Source organism: Camelus ferus, chromosome 6, assembly GCF_009834535.1.
Source record: "Camelus ferus isolate YT-003-E chromosome 6, BCGSAC_Cfer_1.0, whole genome shotgun sequence".
Classification (NCBI taxonomy): Eukaryota; Metazoa; Chordata; class Mammalia; order Artiodactyla; family Camelidae; genus Camelus; species Camelus ferus.
Window position 1 is genome coordinate 19,988,275 of NC_045701.1, and position 23,754 is coordinate 20,012,028.

Sequence of the window (23,754 nt, forward strand, 5' to 3'; positions counted from 1 at the left end):
TTAAAAATGTAATAGTCAAACACACCAGTTATCAAAACCAACTAGCAATACCAGGAAAGACTACAGTACCCAAAGAACTGCCTTATATACGTTATTTTCTTGTTTCTGTGTCTGTCTTCTTGCCTACATTTAATGTAGCTCTTATAATATACTCAATATTTAAAAACCACAGAGATGTAAGCCATGAACCACTAAAACTGATTTACAAAAGATTTTGACTCCTTTAAATTACATTTATTCTGTACTCTACTCAAAGGTGATAATTATCGTCAAATACCATGAACAACACATACTTACAGAACACCTATGCACCAGATTCACTCAATTCAGATAAAGAACTGAAAAAAACTGACGGCAATAAATTAAAAAATCTAGGCTACATGGAATTTAACTTTGTCATCAATACACATCTAAACAAAAATGCCCTCATGATAAAAACCTAGATCTGGGAATATGTGAGGGCCGACCAGGGGAATCAGGCAAAGGATTCTAGGAGGTAGGGACTACATTCTACCAATCTTTGTAATTTCCAAAGCCCAAAGGGCATAAGACAATGCCAAATACATAGCAAGTACTTGATAAAAATCTGTTGACTAAATTAAATAGTATTGCCTCAAGTTAAGCAATATAAACAACAGAGAGAAAGAGAGGCAACCCTACTTACTACCCGAGGACCAACTGAATTTCCTTAAGAACTGATGACTTGTAGAAGAAAAATTTAAAACAATTATTAACATGCTAATAATATCACTCTATCCCTGCCTACAGGCTATAATAATAAAGGTTTACTCACTTAAAATCCTTTCAGTCAGTCGTTTTATCTCAAATTCTTGACTAATCAAAATCAAAATAAGCCACATACCCTCATCTCTAGCAAATAAAAATAACAAAATCCTCAGTATCCAGTCACTATTATTTAGGATGAGGTACAAATTTTTTAACTAGGGGTTACTCTTCTAATTAATTTTAACATTTTCATCCTGAAATATTGGTATACTTTGGTATACTTTTCAACACATCTTATTTGTTTGGTAATCCAAGTAACTAATAGATTTAGAGATAGTACTACCTTAACTGGCAAAATCAATTTTTTTTAATTATGGAACTTCTCAAAAGACTTGTGATGGTTAAGGAGAAAAACAAATTCTGCCAGTATTTTTTTTCAATTAACTTATCTCATGGAAGATGATAAACTGTGCACCATCAGAGCCTTCTGTTTGTTGCTTAAAAGGCTTCAGTTAAAGGCATTTAATAATTACAAATATTTAATCTTTTTATACGTTTAAATCTTTTTTCATTTGCTTTCAATATCCGTGCTATCACTTGCTCAATACTGTATGCTAAGATCAGCAGGGCCTCTATAATTTGGGATTTGTTTCCTCTGAACACTAACACACTTCACCATTGTAGAGGAATACTTCTAGTTAAATAATATTATCTAAGCAGAATAAGTGGAACACTATACAAAGATGACATTTTCCAATTTCTTACATAGTGACTTCCAGATTAGGTCAAAATTATAATTATGCATTCTACTACTTTGACTATACTTAAATATAAATCTCAAAATTTAATGACTTTCTTAATATGCTTGTTCACTGGTGAAAAGTGGCACTGAGACAGAGGAATATAATGCTAGAGTGTTTCCTCACCGTGAGAAAAGAGTAACTATTGATGGTAAAAGTTCCTATACTCAGATCAGATTTCACCATTTGAACAGGAAGGTGTTTCAGGATTAAAAGACAGACAGAAACTGAGGTGGTTAGTTGAAAAAAAAAGAAAAAAGAATGTAGAAAGGTACAGTGAGCAAGGGTGGGGGTGGGGTTGGGACCACATGGGGTTCTGCCATATGCTATAAAGGCAAAATGTCAGAAAGAAAAACAGAAATAGGGACAAAAGGCCAGCAGGGTCTAAGTCATTTAGATATATATATTAAACCAGAAATATATAGAAGTCAAGAAGCACTAAGCACTGTCCAGTAGGAAACATAAAGAACAACTGTATGGTATGTATAATACAATGAGACTACAATCACTTACTGTGTTAGGTCAGAGATACACAAACATACAGATACACACATATACATGCTGCCAAATGCTTCAAAATCTATTCCACAAGTGCTCTTAACTCCATTTTTCTTCTCCTAACCTTCTCATAACAAAGATTCTTGTCCCAAGCTGCCTATTTCCTATTTTCTTCATTTCTCCACTACTTAGTACTTCAGCAACTATCCTTCTTCAAACTTGCAACTCTTAAAAACCATGTAGTCTCCCAAATATAAGTACTAGGTCAAAAGTTTCACTTCAGCTGGTATACCTATGTTCCTCCAAATATATAGCAATTATTCTATCTACACAACAAATATAGTAGTTTTAATCTATCACTAAATGAAATATATTTCACTAAATGAAATATATTTTGAATAAAATCAAAAGTTTAAAATCATGCATAATGGTATAATAAGGAAAAATTATTATATTAAAATACCATACACAAAGACATGTCTTAAGTAAGACTGACTACTACCCAAAGACTGGGATTTATGAATATGTCCATTATGTAAAACTTTTTTTGGTACATTTCATATCCACGACTCAACTTAATTTTGTAACTGGAAGTTTGTATCTCTTAATCTCCCTTACTTATTTCTTTATATGTCCATGATGTAAAAGTCCAAAACCAAAATCTACTAGAATAGTATCTGCAAAATAGTGATAATGGAACTAATCTTGTATAATGTTGTGGGATGATTTTACCAGAACTTAAATTTTATACAGAAAAGAGATACATACATTACAGGGGAATAAATTACATTTAACAGTACATTGACACTTCTTGATATGAACAATATCTGACAGTCAGCCTGTATTTTCTTTAGTACTAAGACAAAAGAATGTCCTATAATTGTGAATATTAGATGATCCTAATAGGCCATAAATGGTTAAGAGAACTAGATTTAATAAAAATAGCCATTAAAATAGCAATCCAGTTATGAAGTGATTATAAATATTTTGTGACAATCTGTCTAAATTCAAGTTCATGTCTAAGTATGCAATGTTAAGTTATATATACTAATACCTATTATTTTACCAAACCGCTATCTAATATCATAAAGTTATACATGACAAAAAAAAAAAAAAAAAAAAAGAGGCAGTTTCAATTTGTGGGCAAGTGATTAACAAAAGAATTTCATACAGGTGAATCTTTTAAGGAAAAGTATTTCTAAATAATTTTAAGCACAAATATGACTAACATATTAAAAAAGAAACATCTTTAACAGTTTTTCCATGAAATCCTTTGAACTAACTGCTACACTGTTGTAGAAAGAAGGAAAAACAAGATAAAATCAGTGGTATTCTCCCACTTAGAGTATGGTACCTCTAAATTAAAAGATGATCGGTGAATGCTATTTATTTAATCAGCAGTAAGAATTTAAGCAGTAGAAAACTAATGCTAAAGAATATGAAGAATGATATGCTACAGGTATTAAGTAGATATCACAGGTATAGGGGCTCTCCCAATTTTTTCAACACTCCTGTATACCTCAGTTTCTTTATAAAATGGGTATAACAGTACCTACATAGAGTTGTATTAATAAGTTAACACGTGTTAAGCACCTAGAATAGTGCCTGGCACATTGAGATTGCCAATACTATTTTTTAAAAGTAATTAGCCATAAGAGGAATAGCTGGAATGAGTAGGATTTCATGGGGGCAGAACTGGGTAACCTCAACCCAAAGAGAAAGCCGTATCTGTATTTTTAGAAGAGGTAAAGTCAGTTGATTACCTAACTATTTAATTTAGTTAATATTGTCTTAGCATCAATACCAGAGCATAGAGACAAAGCCCAAACCTTCTCCATAGAAAGAGGGTTGCTCAGGTAGGCCCTGTGAAGGCCTCAACTTCATAACCCATTGGGTGATTTTACAAGTCATCTTTTGCTTCATACAATTCCAATAAGAGGTAGATGGCTGCTGGGGATAGTATCTGTAGGTGGGTCAATCTGAGGATAAATAGGTAAATACTAAAATATCAGAACCAGTAAAAATAAAAAACAAAACCCTCAAACTAAAGCTTCTGCAAAACTTTACACTGCATTAAACAGAAATAAATTTGAAAAGGAATTTTCCTATATAGTCCAAATGGGATAACGTGAAGCTTAATGAATTCATATAGAAGGTATATTAAAAACAGCAATGAAGCATTAGTTTTTAAGTCATCGCCATTTTATATATATATTTTAAATTTAAATATGTATGTATACATATTAATATATATATTAACTACTGTTGTGTTTATATTATCAAGTCTACTCATTTTAAAAGCAAAAAAAAAAGCCATTTAGTGAAACACAAAGTTGTCTTTAAAAACAAATTCTAAATTTTGATGCCTCCAATTTAATATCCTTAGTAATCAACTGTCACCTCTCCTACATTTGCAGAATATTCTCAGCTTTCAACAAGAATTTTTTGTGTATTTTTTAAAAGGACTACTTCTAATTTAGACACATTTACAAAGGATACAAAGAATTCCCCATGAAATACATTTTCTTATTTTTGAGAAGTAGGTAACTGTAAGTTTCAGCTATATCTTTCTTTTTTTAACCTAAAAATTAACCTAAAAAACAGCCATGATGAAAAAATTATTTCCAATGACTAAGTATACTAATAAGGATGGGAAAGTTACTCAAAATTTATTTTTAATATTGACTTACAATTATCAAAATATTGTTTCCTACCAGTTATAAAATATTACTTTTATCCTCAGTACTAAGTAATACTAAATGTCTATGACCCCAGATATTTTATTTAAGGCACAAATATATATACTGCTTGTCTACAACAAAATTATGCTTTATAAATGTCAAAATAAAATGCTTCGGTTAGTATCAATTTAAGTCAGAGTTGGAATGGAGGAAAAACTTGATTAGGTATTTACTGACAAAACTCCTCATTTAAATGATTGCTTTTTTCTTCATGAAGCAAAAACAATACCAACTTTTTTAGGAAAGACTGTGGAAAAGAAACAGATGCCACCGACCCTCTACCTCTATTGTTCTGTGGTACAAAATACTTGAGATCCTTATGAAAATCACCCTAGACTGTAAGTTTCCCAAGAAAACAGACAAGCTATAATAAAGGGGATGATGTTGGGCTTTGCTAAACATGGGGTTTCCCACCCATCTCTCCCCCCAACTTTTCCCATAAAAGCAATCTCTACTAATAAAACAAAGCATCCTTTAGCAAGTAGCTCCCTACAGGATCCTATCTCTCCTTGAGTGCTTACCACAATCTGATTTCTGGACAGCTGACCCAAAGTTTGTTGATTTTACTGATCTTCAGAAAGCCACTGACTGGCTAAAGTCTTATTGGTGAACAGAGTCAAAAATCAGATGCCCCTGCCATACTTTACAGAATGAGGAGTTGGACAACACAGTTACGTTTGGTTGCACTGTGGTGAAACATATGAGGCATCTTCTTTTTGTCTTCAATTAGCCACGTTTGGGCTGAGTAGCTCTATTACATCTTCAAAAAACTGAGCTCCAGTTCTTGATGGAGACAGAGGAAGGTCATTGAGGAGGTGGTTCAGCTCAAGAGCTAAGTGAAAAATCTGTCTTTTGATTCAGTCCTGCTTGTGGATAGAAGTCATCTTCTGGATGGAAGAGGGAGTGAGATGACCTAGAGTCTTGAATTGGTGGATCTGCAGGAACAGAAACTAAATACAGTGGAGACCTCTTAACTGAGTAACACCACGAGATGGATTTCCTGACAATGTGTCAATATAAGCTAAATATAGAGTTTAAAACATGTGCATTGGAACTGATCATGCACTTGTTTTTCCAGATATCAAATGCATTTGTACCATTCTATGAATAAATACGTTTCCCAATATCTAATTGTAAAACAATTCATGGAAGAACTACCAATTAATGGGGGAGAAAAGACCCATTCAAACAAAAATCTATAACGTTGCCTTTGTGAATGCCATACTCTTGCTTTAAAAACTCAATTCTTCTTTCAAATGACTTTTCTCCATATACACAAACTACATAATCTGTCTATCCATATAGTGTCAGTAGTAACATATCAAATTTTGAGTTGGATCTTTCATGTTTCTCTATCTCCTAGAGAAATGGAAATTCCAGTACACTCAAGGTACTAAATTGAGCCTTGAATAATCTACCTCCTGGTATATTCTAAAACTTGCATTAACTAAGTCGAGTCCTACTTATCAAAAGAAGAGGATGTATCATGAAGTAAGGTAATCTTTAAATGTGAGTAGTGACCACCTTAAATTTCCCTCAAACTTTCATCTGAAAGAAAAAAAAAAAAAAACCAAGAAAGCCCATAACCAGATTGCAGTGGACCTAATTTTAAACTTCCCTATATATTAACAAGAATTTTCATGAATATTTGGTTACTTATTTCCATTTAGAATCTGAATATGTAAATTTACTGCATATACTCTCATAATTAGACCAAGGGCCAGCAAACTATATGACCTGTGGCCAAATCCAAACCATCATTTATTTTTGTAGATAAAGTTTTATTGGGACATGCTTATTCGATTATGTACTATCTGTGACTACTTTCGTGCTACAATGGCAGAAAAAGTAGCTGCAACATACACTGTAAAATCTAAAATATTAACAACTGGCTGTTTATAGGAAAAAGTCTGCCAACCCCTGTTATAGACAATTATTAAAACATACATAAGGTAATTTACATTTTAAACTGTTTTAAAAGAAAGAAGAACAACAAACAGAATTAAAATTAGATATAGATCTACCATAACAAACTTACCACAAAAAGAAAGCAAAAGTAAACTAAATCCCAAGAGGACACTTTATCTGGCTTTGACTCAGATGAAGAATTTGACCCTATCTTAACATTACCAATTATTTTTAAGAGTATATACATGAATATTATGGAATTAACATATTCAAGAATATATAGATAAATGCCATGAAACTGTTGCCTTAAAAACGTTTAATTTTAGATTGTGAATTTCATCTCAGTAAGTTATTTTTTAAGAGTATATACAGTATTTTACAGGTTTCTACCTTTAAGTGGGCCACATTATATTGCAGTGGTTAAATATGTAAGTTACATCTTACCTAATAATGTGGTTTCTCCAAAATCTCTTAGATCATCCCAGACCCTTGTGTATATTTCTTCTTTGCCAGTAGATGGAGACAACACCACTGAAAGTTTAAAAGACATCATTCCCTGTTTAAAGGGAGCTTGCTGGTCTGAAAACTGGGGGAACCCTAACCCAAGATTTCTTCAGTTATTTTTAAAAAAGCAGATAGAATGGCTATGCCAAAACCAGAAATCCAAGGGCATGTACCCAATATTAACTATGGACACCATCAGAAACTTACTGAAAGGGAACTAAACTGCACAGGATGTGTAACTAAATAATAGTATCAAAATGCAATCATCTTTATAACTTTTAAGATTCAAATTTCCTACTCACTGCACTTGATTTAGGCCAGCTCATTTAATTTTTCTGGAAAGTATAACTCAGATATACAAGCAAAAGTGTTATTTGAATTTCACAGAGGTAGATGCAGTACATACGAAGTTTTTAAAAAAAGTATCATCAAATGAGCTGCTAGAAGCCTTTCATTCAAAACAAGACAACTGCCCTGATCCATATGAAGTAATAAGAATTTTAAAAAGAAAAGAATTAAAGAAGAAATGGTGGAAGCAGTAAGAAAAAATTTAATTTTATGGTCATACTGAAAAGAAATACTCATGAAGAAGAAGAATCAACTCGTCTACTTTCCAAGTTTCCTATTTTACTACTAAAAATTAAATAAACAGACCAAAACCATCTGCAAGAAATAAATTTCAAATCTGGAAGTTTAATAAGTCAACTTAAAATAATTACCTTATATTTTTCAATAATGGCTTTCCTTTCCAAATTAAGTACAATTTTGAACATAAAAACAAGATTATCAAGCTAAAAAGAGAGAACATATTGCCACAAGTCCTTGAAGTGTGCTAAACAAAAACAACCTATTTGGCAGAAAACGTCGCCTTTAAGAAAAAGATTTATCTTAAACAAATAATATCCAGTTAAAAAGTAATAAAAAATCTTATAATCCCTTATTCTTATGTATATTTTGCTCATCCTCTAATCACATATTATAACTAAAATACTGTTTACATCAATGGGAAATAAATATAGTATTCAGATACTACCATGCCTACAATACCTTTTCTAGGTTAAACAAGAACTGACAGTAACTGCTTAAATAAATCCTCCTATGACTTATTACGAGATGAGGTAGGTAAAGTAGACCATGAACCACAAACTTCTATTTAACTCTAAAATTTTATGACTCCCAACAGATAATAACTATTACTTGCCAAGAAAACTATACCCACATTCTAACTGCCTATTAAGAGTACATACACAACCATAAAAACCCTTTCATCATTCACACGGTTAAGTGTTCTATGGCTTTATTTAGTTAATCCTTGGGTTGGCTTCCTCTTGACAAACAACAAAGTTTTTGACCCTTTCCCAATCCAACAACTGGTATATATGAAGATAATGCTAATTAAATAACAACCAAGACAGAAAGACACTGCAATTTTCAAAGTATATTCACGTACATTAATTAAAACTTTACGACAGGAAAATCTCAAATGTAAAAGACTATGGCCAACACACAGAATCCACAACGAAATGTAAATGATATTTTGCACTGTTAGCAGTCCATCAACACAGATAAGGGAGAAATGCTTATACTCCCATTTTTTTTAAGTAAAGCAGCAACTAGAAGAGTACCCTGGAATTCTGTGATTAATATAAAGTAGATCTAGCACACTGCAACCTACAGACCATGTTACTACAAAGAAGCAATAAAAATGATCAACAAGGAATTAGTTTTCTTGATATTAATTGGATTTTGAAAAAAACAAAAAACAACAAGAAAAAAACCCCACCACCACCACCACCACCACCACCACCACAAGGTGTTAACCTAACAAGTTCTTGGGGATCTAAGATGTCAGTGCTCCTGCCTCCACCTGCTGGCAAACAGATTTCGAAACTAACACAGATCACTGGGTGAAAAAAGTTCATTTTTTGAGTAACAAATTAGTGTTGTTTTATGTAGTTAATACTTTGTGTTAATAAATCATTAAAATATCGATGAAATCCATCAATAATAAACATATTAAACTTCAGCAAAAAAAACTTTTACAAAATATTTCTTGGTTCAGAATATCTAATAGGACAAAACTGAAGTTAAAAAGTTTTAATTACCTGATAAATGACATCTTGGAAAAGGACTGGAAAAGTAAGTGCTGCATCTTCTAGCTCATTTAAACTACAGTGTACTAGTGTTTCATCCTTAAAATAAAAAGCACATATTGAATGAACCAAGCTATTAAAAGGCATTTCAAATGATAAATTTTTGTATCATGATCACCTAAAACCATTTATTAAAGCACTCATTCACACGTGGAATTTTGTATTTATAATACATTACTGTGTGTGGCACAGCAATTTGGGATAGAATTTTCTAATTCACTGGTTCTCAGGTGTGGTCCCTAATAGCAAGAGCATTAGCATCATCTGGGAACTACTAGTTAGAAATGCAGAATCTCCAGCTCCACTTCTGATAATTCAAACTCAGCAAGGAGTACAGAGGAGCCCAGCAATCTATGTTTTAATAAGCTCTTCAGGTGATTCGATGCATGCCCAAGTTTAATAACCACTGTACTGAGTCCTGCAATTGCCAACTTTCTGTTAAGTAAACATATACTCTCTTATTTGTTTTTTTACAGTTTGCCAATGGAAGTTTTGAATCTAATTATCTAAAAATTACATCTTCTATTCATTTATAACTCATCTTTAAACCTTTTAAAAGATTTTCACTTCAAATGAATTATTTTAGTATCTGCTGAGAATGTTTCACAGACATAAACATTGTTTAACTAAATCAGCAGTCAATCAAGACTTGTCATCTTTGATTACCAACCCTGTTTTCTCATTAAGACGATAAGAAAGTAAGGATAATTCAATCTAAGATATATGCAAATATTTCTATTTCTCAAATCTTGAATGATTAACAAACAAGACTTCTATTTGTAGAAAGTGACAACACACACACAAAAAATAAAGGCTGCTAATTAACTACCCCCCAAAATTTTCAATGAGTTTAAGATGAATTAAAATGAAACACAAATGTTCATACCTTGTGATTCCACATCTTATTAGCTGGAGTGTTTCTTTTAACCTAAAGTTAAACTCTGGGGAGGCAAAGAGCAAAAAATACTCTAGATATGCCTCATTTTCTTTTAATAGCAATCAGACTACACAATTCAACGTATTCTCTTAGTGGTTAAAAAAAAAGCATTCTCTTTCCTATAATTGAATCATAACTAATTCTACTACTTCTTCATTTACAGCCTATCTAAATTTTGATTGTTCTTCTTTATCCAATTCTGTAAACTTATTCATTTATGCTCTCAGTTTATTTCCTTCTCAATTTACCTTCACACTGGATTAAAAATTTTATGGTCAAACTTGTTATCATGCCATCAACTGCTAACATAAAAATCTAGCCAAATCTCTTTTTCAGTTTCTCCACTAACTTGTACATCAAATTTAAACTACTCATAATCAGTTTCAAAATTTTTCCTCTTTTTCTACTCATCCTCTAATAAACATCTGAAATACTTAAGAATTCTGGACACCTATCTTACATCTCTTTGGCTAGGAAAAGGCTAGGTGCTGAACTTTCAAAAGAGAACTACACCTGCTAGTCAAGATTTAAAAAGGTATGCATTTCCTCAAGATAATTTATTTCATGAGGTTATAAATGGTACATATTTTTGTTAATATCAAGAAATTATAGGCATATGATAAATAATGGTGACCATATATTAAATTTGGTTAGCAAAAGATATGAAATATTCAGTTTTCAAAGCTCTCCCAGTATGCTAAAATATAAATTTTTAAATCACACCAAGAGAGCATATTAAAGGTTTTATCAGTCAGCATTAAGAAGTCATGATTCTATCTTATAATAACCTTTAATGAAACAGAATATAAAAATAAATATATGTATGTATATGTATGACTCGGAAATTATGCTGTATACCAGAAATCGATACACTGTAACTGACTATACTTCAATTTAAAAAAAGTCATAATTTGAGTCTATTAATATAGTTATTGATATTAAATAATATTAAAAATAAGAACAGAAAAAGGAGTATGGTCTTGCATAAGGTTAACTCATTGAGACCCAAGTTATATTTGGTCCTTCAGGGAAACATGATCTTGACATACACACAAAAGTGACATCTAGGTATGAAATGAAATTAAAATTTATCGGGAGATTAAAAAAAAAATCACAAGGGTATAGGAATAAGGGGGAAATAATTAACTTATTTTAAATAGAAAAATAAAACCCAATTTATTGTCAAAGGGTATTGGATACCAATAAAATGGGAGGGTCCTGGCATTAAACTGTGCTTTAATTAAAAACATTTCTAAACACCTAAGTCATGTTTACAGTAAATGTATGCATGAAGCTATTCATTCTCTTGTATTCTTTTAGGTATCTGGGCTAGCATTTTTTAGAAAGAATTTAACTTCTTTATTTTCCCTAACACTACAGAAAATATACTTACCAAGTCTAAAACTAGGGAGAATTCTGGTGTGCTTCTCGTTTTCAATGGAAGAGCAGGTTTCCTATTTAGTTGTTCTTCTGTCAGTGGTGGAACATGTTTGATGAAATAATAGCTATAAATCAAATTTTAAGAAAATTTCAACATTTCTACTTTTCATAAATGTAAAATTTATTACTAAATTCAGTCCATCTTTAAGTCTGTAATTAAATAATGCACATTTAATCTAGTAAACCAAACTTACAAAACATGTAAGTAAAAGTGAAAATATACAAATCAGTATTTCAGTAACTCAGTAAAAGTATTAATACCTACAGGTCAAATGCTCTCTGCAATCTAGCATTCAGTCACCCTACACACATGTACTTGCATTCTGTTCCAAATGGGAGAGGGGAAGGAAAACAAAAAACAAAAAACAAAAAAAACTCACGGGTCAAATACTTCCCAGTCTTCTTCATAGGTGGCCTCTGCGTGGGCTGATGAATAACCACTATCTGGAGTTACTGGTGCTATTTAATAAAGTGAAAAACAAAATGTTGCTTTTACTCACTTAATGCTTCCAAGAAGTATACAATTTTATTGCCTTTATTAAGTCTTCCTGAAGCCCTGTGTATTTTAGGTTAAAGATAAGATAGAAATAATTCATAAATAATATTTAAAAGCAAATTTATGAACACATAGATCTAACTCTGGATCCAAAAGTGAAAAATTAACCATTACAGACAAAATGGCAAGCTATATCAAAATTTAAATTCCTAACAGCTCAGAAAAAATTTACTACCTATTACTAGAAAAACATACTCCACAAAAATTCCTAACTGGAAGATGTTTGTATGTGTTAACCATAAAAATTTCACGGTTCTCTTATAGCAGTAATATGTCACAAAGTACACTGCACATACAGTCAATTTATATGGGCTAACAATGGATTCAAAGGTAGTTTTTAACCTAAGGTCCATGAACCCCTGAAAACTTATGAAAATAATGTTTTATGTACATTATCCCAGGAATCTCAAGGTTGTCTATGATCTTAAAAGTTAAGAAATGCTCCTCTATATAGAAATCATTGCTTTAGAAGACACATTGTTTTACTTTTCATTTACAACCAGCTTAAAAATAATCAAGAAGCAATTCTATATTCCATGACACATAGTCCATTCTACGTTCCAGCTAAAACTCTATCAATTGATAGAGCTTTAGAAATTATGTTGGGAATTTTCTAAAACAATATTTACAACTTAAATTCAAAGACAGGACAAAGATAACTTACAAACTAAACAGGTAATGTCTCAGAAATGAAAGTTTAAGGTGGATGCTAGAGACTGAATGTTTGTGTTCCCCCAAAATTCATGTGTTGAAACCCAATCCCCAATGTGATGGTATCTGGAGATGAAGCGTTTGGGGGGTCATGTGGTCATGAGGGTGGAGCCTTCATGAATGAGATTAATGACCTTATTAAAAAAGACCCCAAATAGGTCACATAGCTTCTGCCATATGAAGACACAGAGAAAAGACAACTGTATGAACCAGAAAGCAGGTCCTCAGCAGACACTGAAACTGCTGGGCTTTGATCTTAAGATTTCCTAGCCTCCCAAAGTATGAGAAATAAAGTTTCTGTTGTTTATATGCCACCTAGTCTATGGTAACTTCTTACAGTAGCCTGAAAGGACTTCAATAAAAATTGCTGTAATCTGTGTATAGGAATGGAAAATTGGTGGATAACAGTCTTTCAGGACAAAAAAATACCTTATTTTTGCTATTATCATGTATTAATACATTCTGAGACAGAGCTAATACAATGTATATGTTCAATAAATGACAAAGATGTAAAGCTGAACTTCTGTTCACCTCTAACAACTTCATGCCAATTGACGGTTCATCAGCACAAGGGGACAAATGTTAAAATAAATCTTCCTACCAGTTTACTGTTTTAAATTCCTATTAACCTCAGAAAATGGGGGAAAGAAATTAATGAGTATTTGAGCACCACCATGTTAAGCACTATTTGTATTTTAATCTCATTTAGTCTTAAAAATTCTAAATTATTAGTATCATTTAGTCTTTAAAATTCTAAATTAGTACCATTTTAAAGGTAAGAAAACTGTCTCAGAGAGCTTAAACTGTCTCAGAGAGCTTAAATAAGCCACCTAAAATCACACAACTAGGTAAATGGTAGAGCAAGCCTCCTCCTTTCTTGTTCTCTTTGGCTGTATTCTTGAAGTCAAGGAAAAAAGTAACACTTTTGTCACATATTCATCTGTTAAAATCAGCAAAACTTTTACTTCTTTTCTCTCATGATTCTCCCAATCAGAGTAACTACAATGTACCACCTCATCATTATGGTCATTTATGTGTAACAGCACTAACCACACTGTACAGTAATTTTTGTGTATGCTTGGCTCAACAATTAGATCATATACTCTTCAGGATCAAGAAGTATATCTTATTCCACCTTTATAAACAGTGCTCACAAAAAATAGGTGTTCAATTAAAAGTTAGGGGAATAAATGAATGAATGAGACAAACAGATTAAGTCTTACTTTTCCCCTCTAGAAACTAAAGTTATAGAAATCCCTTTTCCATCTTTACAGTTACCAGAAAAAAAAATACAAAGGTTTACAGAAAAGCACAAAAACAGAAAAAACATCAGACAGGAAGCCAAGAGCTCTGGCTTTAATCTATAATTTACCATTCACTAGTCTGTAACATAGGGCAAAGTAATCAGCATTAAATGGACAGGTCAACAGTAGGTTCATTTCCAAGTCTTATCCACCCAAGAAGGAACTATGTATGTAATTTATGTTGATTTGCTTGTTAGATTCAGTATTACTCTTAAATTATAACATTATAATTTAACATTATAGATATTAACATTTTATTTGATGAATTTAAAATAAATCAACGCTATTATGCTGTTTTTCTCTTCATACTGGTATAGGGTTGCACTATATAAAAGTTTCATTAATTGTATGCATTTAAAAACTGTTTTCTGCTGTTTCAATTATTTTTTTTAAAGTCTCCCCTTTATATTAGCAAGAACATCATCATTTTTCCCGATGCCATCATACTTCCTTATGCCAAACTGTATTTCTTAACCAATACATATACTAGGCTCTCTCAGATATCTGGCATCACGAGGAATGAATAAATAAATCTAAAATAAAGGTCTAAGATCTTATCCTTCTGGGAAAAGATGTCCATCCTCAGTTTTATTTCTGCTTTTAAGCATAATGGAACACAATATCATCTTTTAGCCTTATATGTCTATCTACCACAATCCCTAGAGGTAATAAATTCTGATCTTACAATGTTTCTGCATTTCCATGACAACTGGCTCAAGGATCCAACAATTATGTTAGGCCTTTAAAAGGGTCCAGGAGGGGTGGGGAGGGTACAGCTCAGTGGTAGAGCACATACTTAGCATGCAACAAGGTCCTCAGTTCAATCCCCGATACCTCCACATAAACAAATAAATACCTAAGTACCCTACCCCACCCCCAAAATAATAAAGTAAAAGGGTCCAGGAATAGGTTGCAAAGTTTGAGTATAAGGAGAGATCCAGGAACAGATGCTTCTTCTTTAGGAATTTCATCTATGTATGAAACAAATATGAAGGAATGAAACTACTTCTAAGTAGGGACTCCAGACCTTAAGGATTTACGACTGGTGTAATTATAATAAATGTTCATAAATGAAAGCATATTATTTTGTTAGCTGTGTTAAATTCCCAAGTACTAAGATTAGTACAAATAATTAAACTGTAAAATGACTAATATGCAGTCAAAATATGCAAACGTTTTAAAAATTTTAAAATTAAAATTAAAAATTTAAATTAATGACTGGATTTTGTGGAGAAAGTTGTTTTTTCCCACACCAACATGCAATTTTATTAAAGTGAGAAAAAAGTATACACTATGTTATTTTTTAAATATAAATTGTTTTCACTAACTTCTTAGCAAACCAGCACTGACTTATTACTTTTTCTTTCAAATAGCTAAACTCATTCTTTATTAGCTTTCTCATAAATTCTTTCTACTTGCTATTTCCCCTATAAAATCTAGAGATTATCTGCTTCAATCCTGGCATTTTACAGAGGATGTACTCAAGCCCTGAGGGATGAAAGGTCTTGCTAAGCACCCCCAAGGGGGAGGGGTAGCAGAATGTCATCTTCAGAATCTTTCTTGTCCATTGCATTCCTTCTCTTCTGCCCAAACCAATTTTATTTCCAATTTTAATTTTCTTAATTTTGAGGAAGAAAAACTTACGTATTTAATCTGCCTATTTAAGGAAAAATATCCAATACTATAGTTTTATAAACTATTCATGAAGATGTAGAAGAAGGAAAAAGGAATCTTCTTTACCTGTAAGGGGTGGGATATCACGATTAACTGTTTCTTCTGCTTCTTCTAAACCATTATTTATCGATGGCCTCACTTGAACTGCTTGATTTGAGTAAGCTGCTCCATTAGTTGATGTAGTAGTACTAGTAGTGATCTCATCCACTTGTTCCATATCAAGCTGTTTTACTATCTCTTCAGCTTCCACAGCCTGTCCTGGGGAATCAGATCCAGATGTTCCTGAAATTCAGGGTTTTTTAAAAAACATATTTAAAATCACTCAGTTTTATTAATAAACATATATTAAGTTCACATATAGTCTAAATAAAGCCTTCCACAATCCACTGTATGATCCTCAATCAAAATTCAGGTTGTAAGAATTCAGAAACATTCCTGTTCTTCTAATGTAATGATCATTTAAAAGCTTATAATGGATGGGGACAGATGGGAACAAACTTAAAATGAGTAGGAAATAAGCCTTAGAGATCTAACGCACAGTATAGTGAATACAGACAACATTGTATTATAATTATCAAATTTGCTAAGAGACTAGAACTTAATTATTCCAACTACTAAAAATAAAGAATTATGTAACAATGATGATCATATTACAATATATAAATTATCAAATCAACATGTTGTACACTTTAAATTTACATAAGGTTATATGTCTAAAAACTACGTAATATGTAGAAAAACTAAAGGTAACAGAAACAAAACAGAAATAAATACCATTATTTAGTGTTTGTACGTGTTGATTTAATACCTTTATATACTGAAATATAATTACCAACTGAGCATTAGCTATGTATTATTGCTACATAACTATTTCTTTTTTTTTGCTGGTGAGAACATTTAAAATCTATAGTCTCTCAGCAACTCTGAAGTATATACAGTTGACCCTAGAATGGTATGAGGGTTGGGATGCTGACTCCCATGCAGTCAGAAACCCAAGAATAACTTTACAGTTCAGCCCTCCGTATTCACAATTTCCACATCCGTGGATTCAACCAACCATGGATCCGGTACTACTATATAGTGTTTATTGAAAAAAATCCTGTATGAGTGGACCCGTGCAGTCCAAATCCATGTTGTTCAAGGGTCAACTGTAATACAGTACTGATGACCAAAGAACTTCTTTTCATTAAAGCAAATACCACTTATTAAGTATCTACTATGTGCTGGGCAATACCCACATACATACACACACCTGTTTTCTTCCATTATCCTCAAACAGCTCCTGATCTTTCCAATACTAAGCAACCTAGACATTTTGGGCAGTTGTAATTTTTAAACCAGAGGTAGTTATCTAAAAATAAGCTAATTGTCCTTCTAACCACAAGAACCTCCTAATTCAGAGACACAAGAACAATTTATCAACAAGATTCCATCTCAATAACAAAAATAGAAGTTAGTTTCCTCATTATATTCAGCTAACACCTAGATGAACCTGCTGCCCAATTTTTCTTCCACTATGGACCCCAACTCTCCATTTCTTAATGGAATCCTCCAAATGTCATTTTCAACAACAAAGTCAACCTCCAAAAACTCTCAACTTCCTCACGGAATATTGCTTTTCCCTTATTGCTTTAAATTTAACCAATCCTACAAAACAGAAACAGACTCATAGACATAGAATACAAACTTGGGGTTGCCAAGGGGGCGGGGGGTGGGAAGGACAGACTGGGATTTCAAAATGTAGAATAGATAAACAAGATTATACTGTATAGTACAGGAAAATATACACAAGATCTTATGGTAACTCACAGTGAAAAACAATGTGACAATGAATATATATATGTTCATGTATAACTGAAAAATTGTGCTCTACATTGGAATTTGACACAACATTGTAAAATGACTATAACTCAATTAAAAAAGTTAAAAAATTAAAAAATAAAAAATAAATTTAACCACTCCAAAAAACATCTCTTTTCCTGATACCTTCCCTCAAAGCTCTTTGTTCTCCCATACTCAGTGTACATACTCAATCAGAATTCATTTACCTCCACTGCTACTAGATCATTAGCTTTCTACTAGTGTGCAAAAAATGTCTGTTCCTTTGAGATTGTCATCTGGCTACATAATTCTTTGCTTATCCCTTCTGCTATCATCTACCACCTATTGCCAGCAACTTCTCTCAATCACAGAGGAATTTAACACTTAGTTACCAGTTTACTGCTCTATTAAATGCCTATATAGTTGTTTTTATAGGTGATGTCAATGACCCATCCAATAACCAACCCTCAAAGGTCTTTCCCTCTTTAGATCCATCTATATTTGTACTGCTCTTTAGCAGTTATTACCGTGGCCATAACATGGACACTAACACTGAAAAACTATTTACCTCTGAAACCTAAAACTCAAATATACTACTCCCCTATCACAAGCTCCTAATATTTTTATTATCTATCTACCTGTCTATCTATCTCATATTTCTACTACATGTGATCTTCATGTTTGATAAAAGCCAGTCTCTTATCAAAATATATCCCTCAATAGCTTCTTCCCCACCCTTTTCATCTAGTTAGACTTCATGGTGTATCATTGAAACCACTCTCAATACAACACCCTCAGTGTCCTTGCTTCCTCGTCTTTCCACTGTCATTCATCATAGAAATCCCCATTGAATCAATCTAACTAACAGGATTCTCAAACACTAGTCCCAGGCTACTAAAGAAAACAATACAATTATAAAGACTGGTTGTACTCCAAATAAAACCCTCTAATCTTAGCTAGGCCTATAGCAGCCCTCTCAGTATTTTTGTGTGAGTTTTTTATTTTTGTGAGAGTCCTTCAGCTTCTTTTACTTATACCCAAATAGCAAACATTCTAAACTTTCACCATTCTCTTCAAATCCTGCCACCAGGACCATCTCAACAAATGACACCATCTCCTCCTTCAAAGAAAAAATTGTAACTATCAAACATCTACTTCTGCCCAAACATCTATTTCTACACACACCTTTCTTCTAGCATCAAAGAAAAATGTCTATTCTCTTTTTGATTCTGACCCTTCTAGTTGTTTTCTTGATCACATCCCTGTGAATAGTTCGAGAAACTTTTCATTAATCTCTTTCTTCTAGACCCTTCACTGAGGCTTAAAAACATGCTTGTTTCTCACAAATACAAACCATCCCTTGAGACTTTATGATCTCTCTAGTTTTTTTCAAATTTGAGTTCCTCACAAAAATAATTTATATATGCTGATTCTTCTCTTACTCTCCATTTTACTCTTTTAACTTGTGGATATTAGCAGTTTTCAACTCTAACCACTGCTCTGAAACTATTCTGGCAAAAGAAACCAATGACCAGTTAATTACCAAGTTCAGTAATGTCTTTTCAATGATCAATTCCTTTTTTTCTATCGTTACAATTGTTTGACCCTGGATTTTGACAGTCTCTCTTCTTTTGGATTCTATGACACAAAGTCTCTCCTGGCTTCCTCCATTTCTCCTTTGTTGGCTTCTTTTACTTTGTCCAGTCCTTAAATGTTTTCCCTCAAGATTCTGGTCTTTGTGTGATGAACCAAATGGACGATTTACTCCACTGGTTTAGATTAATATTTATAAGCTGATAACACCATGCTAAATCAAGATTTCTAAGCTCCATACCTGAATGACAAATTGTTACTCGACACATTTACTTGGTTGTTTCATCACATCTCAAACTCAGCATGGCCTGAATTAAATCCAATTATCTATCTCCCAGGAACTTACTTCTCTCTCTTGAAAATCTAATACTGTGTACACCTTACTGTCTCTCTTCTTTCACTACCAATCTATACCCCAAATTTGTCCATTCTGTATCTCTTATCTGTCTTTCCTCCTCTAATACTCCAATTAAGGTTGTATGAAGTCTCACATGGACTACAATTCTAATTGTTCTCCCTGCATCCAACCTCCTTGAAATTTAGCCTACACACTACTGCCAAAGAGACTTAGAAAACACAAATCTGTTCATATTATTCACAATTTAAAACCTTTCAATCATTCCCCATTGACTAAGGATAAAGTTCAAATACCTTTCCAGGTTAGCTCTATAATCTGACTCCTTTATAATTCTCCTGTCTTATCCCTTCCTGTACACTCTTCAAACGCAATGCTCCATCTGTGACAAACTGATTTCCATGTCTGAAATACATTATACTTTGCTCATGCTGCTCCTTCTACCTGGAGGCCCCTTACTATCTTTCAAGATTCAGCTTTTCTATGAAGCCTTTTGTGAACCACCAACACCATCCAGAATACAGGACCATTCCATTCTTTGACTACCCCACTGTTCCATAACTCTATCAATGCACCCATAAAAATTTATAATATTTATTTACATATATTTCTCCCTCATGTAAAGACTAAGAAGCTCCCTGAGGACAGGGACCGTGTTAATCAATTTTGAATCTCCAGTGATGAACACAATGGCTGGAACACAGTAGATGGTCAATATTCATTGAATAAACTGAAATCTTTGCCTCTTACATTTTTAAGTATAATTATCCTTTCTCATGGATTAAGAGGCTCAAGAATTTAAAGAACTGGTCCAAGGTAACATAACTAAAGAGTGGCAGAGCTAGAAAAATATTTTAAACAAGTCTGTCTATCTCCAAAACCTGTTCTTCTTCCACTTACACCAGCACTTCCAAAGATGTTTTAGGAGGCCATTAGTTCTACAAGATGTTAATAGATGTTCCATAGAAAAGGGTTCTTGGTCAATTATGTCCAGGAAATACTAGGTTAAAAAAAGTTAAAGGTAGTTTTTTGTTTTGTTTCTATTCTACTTTACAGTCCTTTAATGTGCTAATATATATTATTTTCACCCCCAGAGCATCTTGAATTTATAGTGCACCATTCTGCCTTTTAAAAACTGCTTTACTATCCAGAAACGTAATTCAAATTAGAATTTAAAAAATCAGGCAACAAGTATCTAATGGCTATTTCCCATTTGCCTAATCCTATCAAGCAACATGGTAGATACAAAAATAGTCATAACCTCTTGCCCTCAGATAATCTAGAGACTAAATTATCATGCACAAAATTAGGTATTATCAGAAAAGATAGGACACCAGCTATTTTTTTAAAAAAATATGTTGCGAAAGAGGCCAATTTTAATGCTTTGCAAAGGCATTATATAATGGAAACCTTCAATTTGTATAAATTAGGGTAGTTTTACTACTTGTCCAAAACTGAAAATCTCTAAGGGAGGAAAACCAAACAAATGATAATAAAAATACATTGTATTACAAAAAATAACTTATTTAAGTTTCAGCTCACTTAAAATATTCAATAAATTCTACTTTATTGATCTAAAATATTGAAAATGCTTCTTAATTCTTTCCTATACACACTCTAAAGATTACAGAAACCATCCCAACATAGAAAAATACTTTCCCTCCAGCCTGAAGTATATATTCTAGCTTTTCAAATAGTTAAAACAGAGTTCATTCACTTGAACAGAATTAACATAACATACATTTCTTTCAGTCACTTAAAACAATGCCTTTTGGAAGCTGTGTTTTTAATGAGGCTGAAAACAAACATTAGACACTAACAAAAATATGCCAGTAAAATCAAATAGATCTTTCAAAAAACCAGGAAAATGATTAATTTTTCAAACCCAAATTGTACTTAATGATTTATATTTACCATTTTTATTTGCTGGTGAAAAAAAGTTGAAGACAGGAGAAAATATGGTCCCCAACAATGTAGTCCTTGGAGGACTGCCAGAGGAAGGATTATCTTCTAATTTTCCATTTTGTTTTACATGTTGATTTGTCATTTCATAACTACCAGCTTCTAAGAAAGAAACAAAAAAAAGTTGCAATCTAGAAAACATGACTTTCATAAATGTGTTCTAAACCATTTATTACAAAAATAACTCTTTTCCCTCAAAATACATAATGAAACCTGATTAACATGTTAAAAAAGGTTTTTACTTACAGAAATCCTGAGGTAAATCACTTGTAAATCGAATGATCCTTATAACAAATTTATTTATAATGCTTTATAAATGCTAAAATTTACTGAGTTTTTTTGCAAAGTAGGTTTATATCTGGAATTATATGGACTGAAAGGCTTCAAATCAACATAGTATAACAGAAAATGAAATAAACTCTTTGTAAGTAAAGCAAGCAAGTTACAATATGAAAAACACAAATGCAGATTTTGTATTTGTTTATGTACATTTTGGGATGCTGCCTACTTCACAAAACTTACCCTCCAATCTATTCCTAACAAATAACAGCTAAATAAATAGAGGCAACATAGCTCTATTGAAGCAGAAGACTATGTACACAACAGTGTCAAAAATTACATATGGATGTGCATATGTGATAAATCATCCTTGATCCTCCAAAACTTTGCCACACTTCTTTCTTTGCTATAGCTCTTTAAACTTGTTTAATTTAATCCTTTTCTCCCTGATGGTCAGTTCTAACAAGAGATACATTACTGCAAAGAGGAAAGAAGTAAGGAATTATTATTGCTGTTGTGTTTAAAATAGCATTGGTTAAAAGGCAGCAGCATTCCATGCTCTAAAGTGCTGTTCTTTATAGCTTTCTCTGCATGTACATCTTGTTTTTCTGCTTTCTAACTTTGAGGAGCTTCACAACAATACAATAAGGTACTGACCAAGAACAGGGTTTACAGACAGCAAAACTACTGGTTTTTGGTTTGGATAATTCTTTGTTATGGGAGGATGTCCTGTGCAGGATCTCTGATCTCTACCTGCTAGATCCAAGTAGCAAGCCCTTCACAGGTTGTGACAAACCAAAAAGGTCTCCATACACTGAAAAATGTCCACTGAGGGACATACACACACCCAGTTAAGAACCACTGACCTGAGAGCCCCAAGTCCCCTCTAAATGCTGAAATTCCATGACCAAGAAACAAATTCTTTGTATATGAGTTTATAAGAAGTAAAAAAAGTTGCTTCATATACATTTTCATGCTAACTAGTATAAAGCTAGTTGCTTTGCCTTGTCATTTTAATTCATCAAAATAGACATATTAGAAAGGTAAATTTTTATTCACTCCATGCTACTAACATTTAATACAAAGGAGATTACAAAAAAGGGCAGATATTGCTCAAAACAGACTTTCAAAAACAGAAAAGATAACATGTCCAGTGAGAGCTCTGCTTATACCTAATAAAGCAGTATCTAAACATTAACAAACCTCCATTTACTTGACTTTTCCGTCTTACTCGAGATATCTGTTTGTTAGGTTTTTCTCCTGCTCTTGGTGTTGATGTGATCAAATTGTTATCTATATCACGTTCAATTCTACTCCGTTTCGAAGGATTTTCTCTCTCTTCCTTAAGATATGAGAGGAGAAAACACGCATTTAACAGTCATTCCGCTTTACAGGTTGCAGTTTTAAAATGATAAAATATGATATGCACCCCCACGTTCACTGCATTATTTACAATAGCCAAGACATGGCAACAACCTAAATGTCCATCAATTGATGAATGGACAAAAAAGGTAATATACACACACAATGGAATATTATTCAGCCATTAAAGAAGAATGAAATTTTGCTATTTGCAACAAATAGATGGACCTTGAGGGCATTACACTAAGTGAAAAAGTCAGAGGACAGACTGGTGATTGTCAAGGGCAGAGAGGTGGGGATAGGTGAAATGGGTAATGGGAATCAAAAGGTACAAAATTCCAGTTATAAGTCACAGAGATGTAATGTACAGCATGGTGACTACAGGTAATAATACTGCATATGTGAAAGTAAATCTTAAAAGTTCTCATCA

The 23,754-nt window shown here is 32.6% G+C and overlaps 1 protein-coding gene across 3 annotated transcripts in view; it reads right to left on the reverse strand.

Annotated features, from left to right (window-relative positions):
* Positions 1-23,754, reverse strand: part of CTDSPL2 (CTD small phosphatase like 2) — a 68,250-nt gene that overhangs the window by 11,019 nt on the left and 33,477 nt on the right. For 2 of the 3 annotated variants that reach the window (XM_032481326.1, XM_014565342.2), the window contains exons 3-8: positions 23,166-23,304; positions 21,636-21,785; positions 16,019-16,234; positions 12,088-12,166; positions 11,661-11,772; positions 9,283-9,369 (exon numbers count right to left, since the gene is read on the reverse strand). In XM_032481326.1, the coding sequence (XP_032337217.1) occupies positions 9,283-9,369; positions 11,661-11,772; positions 12,088-12,166; positions 16,019-16,234; positions 21,636-21,785; positions 23,166-23,304 (783 nt within the window). The remainder of the gene's footprint in view (positions 1-9,282; positions 9,370-11,660; positions 11,773-12,087; positions 12,167-16,018; positions 16,235-21,635; positions 21,786-23,165; positions 23,305-23,754) is intronic. The other variant, XM_032481327.1, reaches the window with a different exon arrangement.